This window comes from Lytechinus pictus, chromosome 11 (assembly GCF_037042905.1).
Source record: "Lytechinus pictus isolate F3 Inbred chromosome 11, Lp3.0, whole genome shotgun sequence".
Lineage (NCBI taxonomy): Eukaryota > Metazoa > Echinodermata > Echinoidea > Temnopleuroida > Toxopneustidae > Lytechinus > Lytechinus pictus.
The window spans coordinates 26,835,818-26,850,452 of NC_087255.1; the positions used below are offsets into that span (position 1 = coordinate 26,835,818).

General features: G+C 36.9%; 1 protein-coding gene across 1 annotated transcript; it reads left to right on the plus strand.

Moving 5' to 3' along the window:
• Window positions 1-2,520: 2,520 nt before the first annotated feature.
• LOC129271094 (ribitol-5-phosphate transferase FKTN-like) lies at window positions 2,521-14,023 on the plus strand. The gene is made up of 9 exons (XM_054908452.2): window positions 2,521-2,696; window positions 3,286-3,423; window positions 4,316-4,351; window positions 5,006-5,197; window positions 5,551-5,846; window positions 6,779-7,041; window positions 8,273-8,406; window positions 8,907-9,031; window positions 10,904-14,023. Exons 2-9 carry the CDS (start codon window positions 3,292-3,294, stop codon window positions 11,124-11,126), a joined length of 1,401 nt encoding a protein of 466 aa, XP_054764427.2. The 5' UTR covers window positions 2,521-2,696; window positions 3,286-3,291; the 3' UTR covers window positions 11,127-14,023.
• The last annotated feature ends 612 nt before the right edge of the window (window positions 14,024-14,635 follow it).

Consider the following 14,635-nt stretch of genomic DNA (forward strand, 5'->3'; position numbering starts at 1 on the left):
AAACACAAGACATAAAAGAAGGATTTATAATTTTTATTAATAAGAAACTAAGAAAAGACAAGACAAAAGAATAAGAAGGACGTGGAATTGTATGTGATTTCACATTTGAATTGTTATTTGACGAATATTTTAAGAAATTCTATAAATATATAACTAGTAGCCGATTGGTTAGCTGGTGTGCCCCTTTTCACGAACAATTAGCACGCGCGATATTTAATTTCTCTATTTGTATTGAAGTGTTATTCCTCGAAGATGTTTAATCTTGTAGGACCTACTAATATAATAGGTGGATGGGTGACTAATCTATATTAATATGTCATATAATCGTCACCAATGGTTTAACGTCGTATGGATCACTTTCCTTTGCCGACGACGTCCTACTTACGAAAGTGACTGGCGCGTATAATCTGGAGAGATTGAAGAGCGCCATCATATTCAACAACAACAACAACAACATCTAACTGGGCGTTGTGGCGTGCGCCTGTAATCCAAGCTATGCGGGGAAGTTACAAATTGATGCAAAGGTTCGAGGTTCGAGCCCTGGTCACGTCTTTCGGATGGTGACGTTAAAGGTCGGTCCCAGACGTAAATAATCATATCTGATTGATACACGTCTGACAAAACTCAAATACACACACACACACACACACACATCAATGAACGAGGTCACGACTCACAAGTCAAGTTATGATGCTGTAGGCCTACAACTGTACAGAAAGCCATGCAAATCTATATCATAATTATTGAGAATGTCAATTGACTTTATATGCGATTTGCACTGATCACAGTCACTAGCGTACCTACGGGGGGGGGGGGGGCAGCCGGGGGCAGTCTGCCCCCCCCTGACGAGCCACAACCCATGCAAAGGACGTATCCCTGCCCCCCCCTGACGAGCTTGAAAGGCCTTTTTGCCCCCCCCCCTGACGAGCTTGAAGACCTTTATTGCCCCCCCCCCTGACGAGTTTGAAGCTCTTTTTTTTTTTTTTTTTGCTTGTCAAATTTTTTTCTGGTACGAAATCCTTCATTTGTGATTAAAGACCTTTTTTTTTTTTTTTGCTTGTCAATTTTTTTTGCGGACGGTTTTGCCCCCCCCCCCTGTGAAAAATCCTAGGTACGCCACTGATCACAGTGCTCTCTAAAGTCTAATAAACCTTCATTCTGTCAGTTTCTATAACTTAGAATTATGTTGAAATGGGTGGCACTGGGTAGTGTACATACAAAATATAAACTGAGTTCATTTATGACTTTATAGATAGAAATTGTAATTGTGTGCTGTAGGCCTAATCGTAATTGAAAGTAATTTAACATTTCTATAATTGTATTGTATAATTGTAATTGAAGAAATTATTAATTGAGCCCAACCCTGCATGGTTGTAGGCCTAATATTTTTTAAAGTGCCAGGGCGGATCCGAGCATTCGCCACTAGGGGGGGGGGGGGCGGAAAAAAATTTCACCCACATATTCCCCGATCGGCCGGTCAAAGTTGATTTTCGTTTGTTTCTTTGAAGGGGTAGTCAAACTCCTTCTTAGCTATATTCTTATAAAACAACATTATGACAATCATCATGAGCCCTATATCGCGCGAGCTAAAATTTATGGAAATTTCATGTATTTTGTCCTGAAAAATTGAACGTTATTATTACTATTATTATCGTTATTATTATTATTATTATCATTGTTTTCGGAGGAGACTCTAAGCCGTCGGTCCCGTGTAAAGGAGAGTCACACCATTTGCACGTTAAAAAACCTACTCCTCTTTTCGTAAAGAGTAGGGAAGTTATCCCGGGGAAGTAGTTAACGTATTAATAATTATTACTGATAATTACTAATTTATAATCCTGTTCCTTTGTAAAGTTGCATAATTAGGGTAACTTGTATTATTATAGTAACCTTTCCAGATTAACTGTCCGACACTTATATGACACGCATGTGTTGATAGTGTCGTTAATTTTTTTATCAATCAATCAATATTATCATTGTTATTATTATCATTATTATCATTATAGGGGCCCGGGTATAGGGGCCTATTTTTGTTGTTGTTGTCGTTGTTACCCGCACTGTCACTTCCCGTGTTTATGTGTAATAAATCCGTTTCAAATCAATGTTACAGTAAATTCAGCTTTTGTGCTACATGCATATTTTCATTTACCTAATTAAATTAAAAACAAACTTCTCAGCCAATCAAAATCACGGGAAGTTCTCATCAGACGATGAGGCCTGTATACAGACCACTGCAGTGATAGCATATGGACCTAGGTCCCTAGGTCCATGGTGATACAGACCGAAAATAATGGCACCGAATTTGGGATCGATGTCGCGTGGCCGATTTTACATGTAGGCAGTCGCCTCGGAGTATATCCATAAAACTTTCCAATATAATATCAAATTAAATACTTTTAAATTAAATGCTTGTTAAAATCAGTGTAAAAATATATAAAATAGTTCAAAAATATATAATAATTTTTTGGTAAAAGATATGAGAAAAAAATAGTCTTTATTACACAAAATTGGAAACAAACATTTGTCAAGACGAGAAAATGGCAGCGCCCATGCCCAGTTATTCCCTTTTTTCTTGCCAAGGCTGGGCGTGAATTCTGAAATGATTATTGCATTTTGTCAGCTAAGCTGAACCAACATAGAGATAACATTTAATAGTTTTCCCACTCAAGGAGTCGAGCAACGGACTAGACAAATTGGTAATGGACCGCAAGTGCGCTTTCGCCTCGCCCTCGGATCGGCACCGCCGCACAGTGTAGCAGTGTATATGTAGCAATAGCATACGTATATGGGGGGTCGGTTGCCCCGCGCGGCCCGGCCGGGAAGCTCGGCTCGATACTGTGTACTGAGCTGTGTTCGGGCTGCAGCAGTGCAGTAACTAAGTCTAAGACTAAGGGGGTCGGGTGTCCGGACACTTTAATTTTTGAAGCCTTCTTTTTTGTCTTCGGATTAGGCCTACACTAAACATATGAATTCAATAGTTGTAATCATCTTCTATTTTTTATCTCTATAAATAATATTTCCTAACATATTGCAGTTTGAACCTTTGTCTGTTTTTTTCCTAATACAATGTCAATAGTTAAGTGTGTGTGGCATCAGTGTCCAGTGATGTAAGTGGATTATAAAATTATAAATTATAAGCTAAGGATTTGTCTTTGATATCCAGGTATTTTAATGAATTAATGAATTGATTAGTTTCTGCCAACAACTTTAGATATTTGACTTACCTTATTTTTATATGCACCAGTGCAATTCATCATAATATTGCTTAAATTTTCTTCATTTCAGAATACCATGGGGAAAGTCCAGTCCCAGATTCTTCAGATTCTAATGGCCTTTGGTGCGATCTTTGTTGTGTTTCAAATTTACGTTTTCAAATCAGCTTGGATGAATGAAGATGATTCCGACAAGGAGAGAAACGAAAAGGTAATAAAAGTTTATGCAAACTTAAAGGGGAAGTTCACCCTGACAAAAACTCTGATGTAAAAATAGCAGAAAAAATATTGGTGGACATTTGAAGAAAATCCATTGAAAGTTATAAAAAAAGTTATTAGAATTTCAAGTTTTTGTTTTGTGACGTCATAAATGAGCAGCTGCCTCATATGTTATGTAATATAAAATGCATAAATTTCATATTTTAATGTTTCGTGATGACTTATTTTGTCATTTCTCTTTAGGAGCGCATGGGAAATAATATGTGTATTGATATACTGAAGGTACAATAAACCATTTTCAATTTTCTGAGAAAATGACATTTCATTTATTATGGTGCTTTGCTGATGTAAAATTGTATTGAACACCAACACCAAAAAGGCCAGCACTGAACTTGATATCAACCTATTTTCCTAACTAGTAATCATGAACTCCCCTCTATATATTCAACATGCCACAATCATAATATTCCTCTTGTGATTCCATTGTTTTGTCTTGATTAATTTATTCCTTGGGTTTGTCAAGTGTTCTTTTGAAGCAATGAAAAATTTAAGACAAATCAAGCAGAGTATTTGTAGCAGAATATGAGTTGAATTCCCTTTCACAGTAGTTGACCGTACCTTGTAGCCTAATGCCATTTAAAAAAATATATTCTTGAAATAAATCATAGAGGAAGATTTTTTTTTAATCCAAATTTTTTTATGTGGTTTGTCTTGTGAAGCTCCTTAATTTGTCATTGGTGTATTTTTTGTTTCATGTGCATGATGAGATACCAGATTTACCAAGGTTACCAAATCCTGTCTATATTGGATATTTCAGAATGAAAGAATTGTGTCCTACTGTTATAATGAAATTTAATTGCATATTCCTCCCCTTTTTCCATCAGAAAAGATCTGATGACTGGACTCCGCCTCTTGACTACGTAAGTTACATCTTACAAGCTTCATTTTCCTTTTCTGATTCCTTTCCTCTTAAAGCTTTATATTTCACCACTCTAACTCATTACTAAAGTGTATATGAATGTGGATGCCCTAACACAGTAATAATATGGAGGATATAAAATAGAAAATGTGCTTTATGGGTAAATTTTAAACATAATTTTGATTGTGAACCCGATCAAAGTTTAAATGTTTGCATTAAGTTTTTTATTCATTTCTCAAGTATGACAGGGGTTGAAAATTTCAATAAATGATCTTTGTCTAATAGATAGGATTCATATATCCAATCACTAAATTTGTAAGCTACTGTACATGCTCAAAAGGCACATTTTCAAGGAAAATATAAACAAGATTTCAAACAAAAATGAAATTAAATAACTTTACAGAAATGTGTATATCATTAGGAAGTGATTAAAATCAAGAGTTTGAAAACCTTACATTGATGACCTTGATATTGTGAATCGTGATGTTTAGCCCTCATCTACTACAATCTCTTACAATGTAACTCTAAACAGGCTGGAGCCAGTTTGATTACCCCTCCCTCCTCCCCCCTTCCCCGTCAATATTTCTGTTGATGCTGAGCAATTGTCACAAAAGGTGTTATACAAATTACAATCACCCTTGATTTACCAATACAGATCACGGTCGAAGCATTCACCAGCATAGCCAAGGAGTACAAAGTACCCCTGTTCCTGCTCGAGCCGGCCATCTTGGAGTCAGTATGGGCTCATAGGACGGGTACAAGACCCTCCAAGGGGCGATGCCGGTTCCTGTGCAAGGGTGCAGATTCCACTACGTTTGGTGTTATCTCTGCTCAGTGGATCACGCAGGTATGAATTAGGGCTGAGTCAAAATTAATATAACAAATGTTTGACCATTAACCCCCCCCCCCCCCCGTTCAAAGTTTCTGAAAATTCGCATTTCACATCTTCACATCTATGAAATTACAGTCTATTGTCCATATCACCTTATGAAAAAATGTTTATATAGTTGAAAACTTTCAGGAAAATAAGGAATATACTCTTCTTTCTTGACTCGTTTTTTTCTGGAGTCAAATGCAGATTATAATTTCTCAAATAGAATTAAATTTTTTTTTATGTGGAACTCTAAATATATTACACTTTATTCATGACAAAACATTTTAGATCGACACCTTTTGAATGAATTGTTTTGTCAATCACAGAATTTCCTGGATGCCATGTGGAGAAGTGGCTTCAGGTCATCCCTCTCCAAGGGCAGCGATCCCAGACTCCTCTCTGTCAACGAACTGGTCCCACCCAGCGTCATTCCTCAGCATTACTTCTTCCAGTACCAAGCACACCTCATCCACCTGGTGGTCTTCTATGAGAGGGCGGGGTCGTACCTCTGGCACGGTACCGCCTCCGAAGGGGAGTGGGAGCCGGGTCATGATGGGCAGTTTCTCTGGTTTCCAGTCAAGAGTCTGCAGTTCGGGGGTGAGCGAGAGGGTGCTTTTCAAAAGTAAGTGGGAGATACTGTCTTTTGTCATTATGTTGGAATAAACCCAAGGCCCTTCTGAGGTTTCCCACCAGGGCCCTGTTGCATAAACATTACCTTTATGGTAACTTTGCCATGCAATTGTAACTTGCATGGAATGCTTGATTTTGATTGGCTTTTGATCAGTGTTACCATGGTATTTAGCATTGGAGGGCAAAGTTACCAAAATAGTAACTTTTATGCAATGGGGCCCAGACATTCCAATACTAATTGGATGAAGTTTTTTTAATGTTTTCTTAACTGTTATATGGCTTATACTACTTTATAGGAGAAATTAGGCCAACTATACATTACGATAATTGAAAATTGGACTAAGTGGGTATTAGACCAATTGTAGTGTAGACCAAATAGCAACTAGACCAAATTGATGGTACACCAAATTGGTTTAGCCCAAGTGGTGTTAGACTATTTGAAAAGTAGACCCACTGCCAATAGACCAAGTGAATATAATCAATTTAAGCAACCGGTCATGGATGATATCATGATATCCTGTTCGATGTAGAGCATTGTGGTCTGGTGGTTCCAACTCTCAGCTTTGAAACTGAGGGTTGTGGGTTCAAATCCAAGCTATGGCATATTTTCCTTCAGTATGACATTGATCCACACTGTGCTGCACTCAACCTAGGTGAGATGAATGGGTACCCAGCAGGATTATTTCCTTGAATGCACCAAGTGCCATTAGTAGCTGGAGCTAAGCTAGGGTAATATCAGCCTGGGTAATATACATGTATAGTGTGCCATTGAATAGGCAACTTGATAATCTGTGCCTCATGAATGCTATATGTTATTATTAGATGTTATAATGGGGGGGGGGGGGGTGCTGAATAGAACTACAAATTTGTATCGAGGAGCGTAACTTTCATCATAAAACTCATTCCATCTTCTACAATTTTCAGAATGGAATTTGCAGACATCAAGATAGATGGTGTATCACTAACGGTCCCCAAGCACCCGATGAAACTACTGCAACAGGTGCCAAATTCTACTTTTATAGAGTGCAATTACCAGCAAGCTAGGGAGTTCCTGACAGAGAACGGTATGGATGATACTCCCAAAGCTGCTGATTTTAGAAGCAGAGCCAGAGCGATCCTTGAGAGGGGGATGATGGCCTTAGATGGAATAGGGGTTCCCTTCTGGATCAGCAGTGGAACTTGTTTAGGTAAGTTATTACATTCTAGTCTCGTGGAAATGGTGTTTCATGTTTTTCTTTCAAATGAATAATGATTTTAAGTCTACATTTATTGTTTATGTTTACGTGTTTGCATGCATTAACATGGACAATTTTGAATAAATTTTTCATATTTCTTGTTACACTAAAACACAGGGGTGGTATTATTGAGATCCATGCTACACGTATCTCAGAAACGGTGATATATTTTATCTCAGCTGAGTTCAGTAAGATGAAATACACTTTAAGAACTCTGGCCCAAATTCACAAAGGTGGTCTCAATTGTATCAAGGTGCAAAACCATGGACTATGCAGATTTCTTGTACGATTGCTCTTCATTCAAGCATGAATGTTTATAGCGCCCTTTGCCATAAGTGTGCATTTACAATGGGACTTATCTTAGTGTATGACTATACGTGATAATATAAGTATAATTATGAACAAAGAATAAGAATAGTCCTTGCTTTCGTACCATGGTACGATTGAAACCAGCTTTGTAAATTTGTGCCCTTGACTTTCTTTTCTCTCTTGTTCTCTCTTGGTAGATATTCCATATGACTCATTTCTCAGTTACTGTGTCACATCTCACACAAATCCATAAGATGTTATTACTATTGTCTTCTTACACACCCTCAATTTTATTCATACCACCAGACCTCCCAATCATCTTGATTTCAGAGGAAATGATATAAATTTTGATAATTTTGATTATTTATTTGATTTGTCTAGTTTTGAAGGTACAAGATTAAAGACAAATTGTTTGTCTTTGCATTTTGCAAACATAGAAGGGAAATCGGTTTCCAATTGCAAGTTAGAAAATATTCAGAACATGAACAAGAACAAAGTTTACCTAAAAGCTGATAATCTCATTACAAATACCTCTGGGAAATCCTGGTTCTTTCCTAATTTTGACCAAAATGATCACTATTTTAATTCATAAACATTTGGAGGATTGTGGCAGCAAACCAGGCATGCTAACATTGCAGGTAATTTATTTTTTATTATCTACTTTTCTCAACTTACTGCCTCAATAAAAAAAAACACCACCAAATCACCAAATCTGAAACATATGATAAGATTTAACATCGCAATGAATGGGGATTTTTCAGTGCTCCTTTTTGAATTTCCAGGGCGCTTTTGACCATTTTAAAGGCACAAAGTTGCCCCGAGCCCCTTGCAATTTTCCCCCTTTAACAGTATTACCCGTTTTGTCATCTTGCAGGTTGGTTTCGAGAGTGCAATATCATAGCCCACAGTGTGGATGTAGACTTAGGTGTGCGGATTAGGGATTATAACGACAAGGTGATACCAGCAATGGAAAGTCAAGGTCTTCAACTTCTTCATCTGTTTGGAAAGGTACAAATTATCCTCGTGTATTCACCTATGTACATCATAGTCATGATTAAAAAGCATTGACAACCATCATTAATTTTCTTTTCATTTTCATATTCTGAATGAATTGAATATGGATATAACGTAGTCTGCAGGCACAGACCCGGATTGAAAGTTTGATCAACAAGTGGGTCTTCACACAGGACTAGCACATATAAAAAATTCTATTCCTAAGCAAGAGGGTTTTTCAGTACATTGTAGACTGCGTATTCAGACCACTTTACTCAAGTGAAGGGTTTGCACAGCAGACTAGATGTAGCATGTTGTCAAAATGAATGATAATCTTAAAATTTGAGCAGAAAGATTCATTTTGCATTTCTGTACAGTGATTTTGTTGTTTTCACCACGTTGCCATTTTAGAATGTAGCTCAAGTCAAGTCAAACTTAACTTGCTCTAAGTACCCCTGCTTCTTCTATACAAAATAAAAAAACCCAAATTCCTTTTGTTGAATTATTTTTCGCAGGTAGAGGATAGTTTTGAGCTTTCATTTGCCAGAGATAGCATCAAGTTGGACATATTTTTTTTCTACGACGATGAAGACTTTATATGGAATGGTGGGACAGATGCCTATACTGGAGAAAAATATCAGTAAGTAAAATTATGTTGAAGAGTACATCTGAATTATACATCTCATTCCCATAGGCAAGTGATAGGATCAAAAGGTCAATCCCACCCCAACATTAACAAATAGTTTAATGATAATAGAAAATTCAAACAAGTATTCATATGACATTGAAAATGTTGTCAAACTTTGATGTAAAACAAGACCTTTGGATTTGACATTTGACATTTTTTCTTATTTTCACCAAAACGTGATATGCACTTCATTCGCAGTATGTAACTTAAGGCCCAGTCCCACTGCACTTACGGATGCAAAGTGGATGTAAAACGTACACAAATTTTGCCATCCATTGGAAAACGCTCTGCCTCCATTGCATACATGTTACATGCGTTCTAGCTGAACAACGAAAAGAGGGAGGATAGATATGGTACATGGAACTTCTATACATCTTTAGTAGCCTGGAAATAGAAAGGATGTTAGCGTATGCATCTCGTATATAAAGTATTCAAAACCCCCGGTAACCCATTCGGAGCTGCCATCCACTTTCATCTGCTAGGCTTCTGATGAACATCCGTTTAACATCCCCGCTAAATACTAGCAACATCAGTTATTTTCCTGTTATGTTTTTTCACATATTTTGTCCATTTCTGGAGCGGATGAAAACGGATGGAGACACCCTCAAAATTTTTGCTCGTCCGCTGTGTCCTTTATGAATACGTTTTGCGTCTGTCGGCCAGTGGGACCTGGGGCGGTATTCTGAGGTCATTTTATCTTTAATATATTTTATTTTATCTCTTAAAATGAAATTGGTATTCTGAGATGACATTTTATCTCTCAGATAAAATTTTAAATTTTATCTTGCGTATCTATGATGATACGCAACAGAGCAGTGGCTGCGTAGACTTACCCATCGCGTATCTGGACATTGCAACGCGGATGATGTGCTTGCGCCCAAGTTACTTTGAAGAAAAAATAAAATAAACTTAAAAGAGGGTAGGGGCTATTTTATCTCCGCGACGTTGATTTTGTCAATATTTCTACATGAATTAACTCCAAATGTTGACATGAAAATGAAGAAAAATTATATATTCATTGAGAACAACACCTTAAAGTTATTCCTGTACAATTGAGAAGTATTTCACACGACTTTTCTTGACTAAGATTGTCTTTGAAATGATGCTTGAAAAGATGCGAAATAGACTTCGAACAAAAGATGAGAGTATTGTCAGTTTTGTTAAAAAGAAATCTCTGAAAGACGAGCAAGCGTATAGTGCAAGCGTATTTGAAGTCAATAAATTGACGCAATCTCACTTCTTTGCCACATCTAGCGGAATGGATTTCCATTGTTCGAGTGATATGAGAGAGCTATAAAAGCGCGTTTCTAATTGGATATTGATTAAAAATAGGTGTGTCTTACAGAGATAAAATGAAGATAAAATTGTTCTCAGAATACCAATTCATAGAGATTTCAAGGGTATTTTATTTTAACGGAGATAAAATATTTTATTTTATCTGAGATAAAATGGATCTCAGAATACCACCCCAGGCCTTTAGGAATCCAGTGATTTTACTCAGTCATTATATCTTTGGTGCATATCTAAGTTGGTGATCTTTAGTGTGATCAGTTTTCAGCTTAGATTTCATGATTTCATTAAGTTCAGTGAATGTAACTGTACCATATCTAGATCCACAATGATATAGTTACAGTTAACTTTGCTTTTACAAACTTTCTCATGAAACTTCTTACATCTTGAAGTCATCACTATTCAATTTATTGTGATTAAGTGAAGAGTTTCTTTATTATTATAAGTTATATTGAGGGATCTTATTGAATTTCTAATTTACAAGGTCAAAGACTTCATTATTTTGAATTATCATTATAATACTTGTTTTTGTAGGTATGTCTTTCATCAATTCAATCTCTGCTGGACAGAGCTGGTGGGTCTCCGTGTACGGATCCCCTGCCCTACCCTGCCTTACATCGAGGCCAACTACGGCACTGAGTGGGACCAGAAGGTCACCCAGTGGGACTGGAAGGAAAGCCCGCCCAACGTCAGACCCAACGGAGTCTGGGAGATGGAGGAGTGGCCTTATGTTATCCAGACGTTTCCAATCATGTGAGTCGTGACCTGTGGGGGATCCAGCTGGATTGGATGCAATACCATTTCAGGGGCCATATTGTTTGCATAATGGTTGGTCGCCCATAAACTTTGATATCTAATCTGGCTAGATCCGCTGCTGAGCGTGAGTGTTGACATGATTGTTATGCTAAGCTGAAGCGTGTCCATACGTGGAGGTTGGGAACTGAAGGAGTAGCCGCAGGCAGTTCCAATCACGTGAGCCGTGCTGTACAGGGTCAGGTATTCTGTATGGACAGCTGAAGCATGTCCTTGACATGGGGCATGTGAATTGAAAAGAGTAGCTGCAGACTTTTCCAGTCGCAGCTTAATCGTGTGTTTTACATCAGGCTTGATATGGGAATCGAAGAGTAGCTGCAGACATTTCCTACCATGTGAGTAGTGACGGGACTATTACGTTGAGCTGTACTTTACAGAGTCGGGTAATTTGTATGAGCAGCTGAAGCATACAAACTGAGCTCCTCATTTCTTCAGTACCTTCTGGTGAGAAGCAAAGGTAATGATTGCAGCTGAAACACGAGTCAGGATAAAATCAGATAGAATTCTGATTTTACAACATTATTTTCCATCTTGAATTCAAATTGCTCTGGCTGTGTAGGTCACCTGCAACATCTATATACAAGTTATTCGTTTTTCTCTTCCATATCAGTTTAATTGTTATCTGTCTATACTTTGTTTATTGATTTTTTAACTTCCTGCTGGCATCCTATAGAATATGGGACATTTATATTACAGGGTAATCTTCACATGCCATTTTTTCTTTTCCTTTGTTGATTTCACATGCCAGATTGAGTATATTTATTGTATATTTTGAAATCTCTAATATTCAGGTAAACTCATTAAGGTCACTGACATTTTGAAGCAGTGGCCTAGGCCCCATAACATAAAGCTAAAGGCCCCCTCACACCTAACCGAATTGCCTGAAATATGCCTTGCGATGGCTGGCGAAAAGCATTTAAAAAAAAAAATCGCTTTCAATGTAACTGATAGTAAATCATATTTACCCTCCGTGTTTGGGTTCGTACACCTGAACTAACAGCTGCGATTATTCAAATGCGCGCGGAAATTTTGAACATGTTTCAAATTTCTTGACGAATTGGAAAATCATTGGTCATCTGTTTGAATTCACATCTCATATTTATTCTGCAATAATTCTTTGTTCATCGTTTGTGTGTTATTGTCGCGCATAGTCCCTCATCGCGCTTTTCCCAATAGTGGACCGATATCTTGAAAGAACCCTTAACGAAGCAACACGATGACACAAACGTACAAGAACGCCCGATCTATTCCCTCGTCTTCGTTTCTAATCGCACGCCATATCAAACCATTGCTCACTGTTTGTTCGTCTTTTTTGGGTTATATCAACCCTTCGCTCGCCTTCGGCTGCAAGAACTCAAAGAGGTGAACTGAAAAATCGATATCCTTTGCATGTCATATTTATCTTTCGCTTTAATACCGTTCGTTGAAAAAATTTGACAATATTTACTGATCGCACGATTTGACAGAAATTTTATTTGAATTTTGCGTGCATTTCGTGCATTTTTCCCATTCGTCTCCCTTCGCCCGCCTACATTCGGTCAGGTGTGAGGGGGCTTTAAACGATCGATCTGATATTGAATTCAACTATTATGATCTATTGCAAAACTTGATTGTTCATGGGGCCCCCCTTGTATTTTATGTTGCATGCGCAGGGCCTTGCAGCATATAATTCAGGGACTGCATTGATATATGATTGATTGTTTTTTTATGACTGATTGCATTGGTTATAAAGTGCAATAAATGATAAAATCAACTGTAAGATCAATTACTAGTCTTAATGTTACAATGTCAGGTAAATTCCCATTGCATAAGCATTGCTATTATGGTAACTTTGCCATCCAATGGTAATATCCATGGAATCCTTGATTCTGATTGGCTGTTGAGCATTGTTACCATGGTAACAATGAATGGCAAAGTTAGATACAGTAATTGTAACTTTTGTGCAACAGGACCATGGAGGATACCGACACCTTTGGAGAGGTTAATGAAACAAAAAGTCATTGATTTTAGCAGGCAATTGTTGTAACCTACTGCAGATCATTGCATCTATCATACTCGCAGTGAGCTGAGAGCAAATTGGTCAGTGGAAATGACTGACAAACCTCTTCATTGTATGAAATGCTGCCCAGTCTGTCTTTGAAATATGCAGTACAAATTGAGAAACCATAGGGAAATTGTAATCTTGATTGATTATGAGTAGATGCTTCATGAATTTTTAGAGCCCATTTTGAAATAGATTCAATCCATCTACTACATGTACATGCAAAATGTTAGTCATAATGTACAAAGATTATAATTAATGCCTTTCCTCTTTTATCATGGAGTAAATTCAATAGATATAAAATGTTTTTTAGGGTTACTGTGATATTATTCATGTCTATATTAATTACCTTGTATAAACTGATATTGAATGAAATAGACATGAACTTGAAATATACCTGGTGCTATCAGAACATTGCATGTACCTGTATTTGATTATATGGAAAATATGTATTTATGTGATATATTTGAAGTTTTTTTAAGAGAACTGAATGTATTGCATGTGTGACTGGCTTATTGCTGATTATTAATAATGTTCTTTAGCTCCTATTTAATCGGCCTGGAGATGAGTTTGTGACTTATGGCCCTGTAACACACAAGATGCAATCAATTGTATAATTATCATCTAGACGTGCTGTAAAGCTCTGATGGTATTCATGTACAAAAAAAGTTATAATCAATCATAAATAATATTGATTTTACTGTTTGTGAAAAATTTCCAGGGCCATTGAGAGGGAGGATCAAGGCCAGTCCACAGGGTATCTAAGACTGGATTTTGATGGTTCTGAGATTTTTACTCCTAAATAAAAATAAAAAAAAGAAAACAATATCATGTTGAAGGATGCTTCATTATCAAATCAAGTGAAGAGGTTTTTGAGGCACATTCCTGTTTAAATATATATTTTTTTAAATTGCCATGGTTCTTATTCAGAAGTTGTCTATCTGTATCATTTTACTTATTATGTGTACTATTTTGTTTTTCTGTTATTGTGTAATATGTACAGTTTTTTTTTAATTATGGGAATTTTCTTCCATTCCTCAATTTATCGAGGTTTTTGTTCTGATCTTGTCAATGTGTACTACAGTATTATTGTTAATATTGCTATTTTCATTGAATTATTTTTATAATCAGTATTATTAAATGTATGTTTAATTTACCATTCTTTTTGCTTGGTTAGGGTTTACTTGTTTTTTTTTATATATAATTTTGTGATTATTATTTACAGTGGACCGACGAGGGGACTTTCTGCTGATTACTTTAATATTCTATGTGTATTCTACAGCATAATGGTTTCAACTCGAAAACCATTTCAGTTTTGTACTAGTAATTTATATGTGGGAATCAAAGAGTAGCTGCAGACATTTCCTACCATGTGAGTAGTGACGGGACTACTACGTTGAACTGTACTTTAC